This window comes from Apodemus sylvaticus, chromosome 17, assembly GCF_947179515.1.
Source record: "Apodemus sylvaticus chromosome 17, mApoSyl1.1, whole genome shotgun sequence".
Lineage (NCBI taxonomy): Eukaryota > Metazoa > Chordata > Mammalia > Rodentia > Muridae > Apodemus > Apodemus sylvaticus.
The window spans coordinates 66855747-66857650 of record NC_067488.1 but is presented as its reverse complement, the minus strand read 5'-3'; the positions used below and the strand labels follow the sequence as shown (position 1 = coordinate 66857650).

Here is a 1904-nt window from a genome sequence, read left to right as displayed (position 1 = left end):
TGCGGTCAAAGCTACAAGTGCAGACAACTGGCACCAAGACAAAAACATTCCAGAGGGGGGCAAAGCTGGTCACCCCCACAACCCAGCTGCCCACCAGTGCCAGCACGATCCCCTTGGCACTGAAAACCTGGGGAAAGAGCTTAGGGTGAGTAATGAGGAGGTAGCGTCCTAGAGCAATGAGACAGAGGGTGAGAATGGAGACGGAATTGGAAGTAAAGAGGAGGAGTCCGAATATTCTACAGAAGATGGCACCAGTGCGCCAATGGAGGTGGAGGTATGTGTCCACGGAGAAAGGCTGCAGGAGCATGCAGTAGAGTAGACCAGCCAGGGTGAGGTTGGCAATGAGCAGGTTGAAACGGGTTCGGAGCTTGGGACGGATGGCCAAGGCCAGCAGGGTGAGCACATTACCCACGGTGCCTGTCACAGTCACTACCACACCCCAGACAACTGCAAAGTATCGATAGCCCAACACAGACTCGTGGTAGCAGGAGAAGTTGGCATCTGAGCTGTTCCACATGATGGAGACTGAAGGGAGAGGAGGAAGAGAGGGAGACGGTGTGAGAACCTGCTTCTCGGGGTTGCTTCCTTTGAACAGCTGTCCCCGGCTGCTCTAAAGCTTTAATTCCTGTCTGGAAAGCTACTATCACAGCACTTCATCTCAAGGTTCGCTGTTATCTCTGTATGTTCTCTCTGCACTTTCCCTTCACATTCTCAGACTTCTTTTCTAAATTCTTATCAATTGTCTCTTCTGGAAATGTGTTAATTTTGTTTCTCCAAACCTCAGGCCTCTTCAATGTGCATGGGACGCTTGCTCCTCATGAACCTGGCAGGTTCCATCCTAATTCCCAGTTCCTGAAGACCAGCCAGGAGTCCTCTCTTCTCTCTCTCTCTCTTTCTCTCTCTCTCTCTCTCTCTCTCTCTCTCTCTCTCTCTCTCTCCCCCCTCTCCTTTCTTTCCCCCCTCCCTCTCTTCCTCCCTCTCCCCACTCTCTTCCTCTCTCCTTTCTCCTCTCTCTCCCTCTCTCACACACAACCTTCTGTAATGGGATCCAATGCCCTCTTTTGGTGTGTCTGAAGACAGCAACAGTGTATTCACATATATAAAATAAATAAATCTTTAAAAAAATAAATTGAGGCAGGGTCTTATTATAGACTTGGCTGACCTGGATGGAGCTCACTATAAAGACCAGACTGGCCTCAAACTCACTGAGATGTAGCTCAGGCTGGCCTTAACTCACAAAAATTCTCAGGCCTGATACTTATACCACTATTCTCCTGACCTCAAATTTTCTCAAATAACTACCTGAGAAATGAGACGACCATGAGAATGAGAAAGTAAGACCATGCCATGCACAACACACACACACAAACACGCACGCACGCACACACGCACACGCGCGCACGATGTACCCGAGGTTCCCAGTTTTCACACTTGTCTTCAGTAAACAATATCTATCTCACCTAAAGAGCAGGTCTTTTAAGGGGCAGCAGCCAGGCTTCCAGCTTTTCTGGGGACATCCAGACTTTTAGCTGGACATATAATGCCTCCTACCATGCTAGACAGAAATAAGAAACTCCCTAGTTACCCAACCTTAGCCACTTCCTTCCCCACCTCCTGCTACTCCTACTAATTTTACCGTGGCTACTAAAGCCAGAGCTTCTCTGTTGAAATTCCCCTGCAACTTACTCCAGAGTTGTCTCACTCTTTCTTCTCTCCTTCCTGAAACCCAAGTGTTATTTCCTTCCTTTCTCTGAGGCAGAACCTCTCTAAGGTCATTGCTGAGAACTTGAACAGCAAGACAGTGTCAGATCCTCTGGACTACTTCTGTTTTTTTTTTTTTTTTTCCTCTTAAGATAGGGTTTGATTTATTATCCTAATCTGCCATGGAACTCACAGAAATTCCC

At 47.8% G+C, this 1904-nt stretch overlaps 1 protein-coding gene across 1 annotated transcript in view; it reads right to left on the bottom strand.

The window, feature by feature from the left end:
* The window catches only part of Gpr84 (G protein-coupled receptor 84), a 2417-nt gene extending 845 nt beyond the window's left edge, over positions 1-1572 (bottom strand). The window contains exons 1-2 of the mRNA XM_052161476.1: positions 1461-1572; positions 1-525 (exon numbers count right to left, since the gene is read on the bottom strand). The exon at positions 1-525 is cut by the window's left edge and continues 845 nt beyond it. Coding sequence (XP_052017436.1) covers positions 1-517 — 517 coding nt within the window. The 5' untranslated portion in view covers positions 518-525; positions 1461-1572. The remainder of the gene's footprint in view (positions 526-1460) is intronic.
* Positions 1573-1904: the final 332 nt, after the last annotated feature.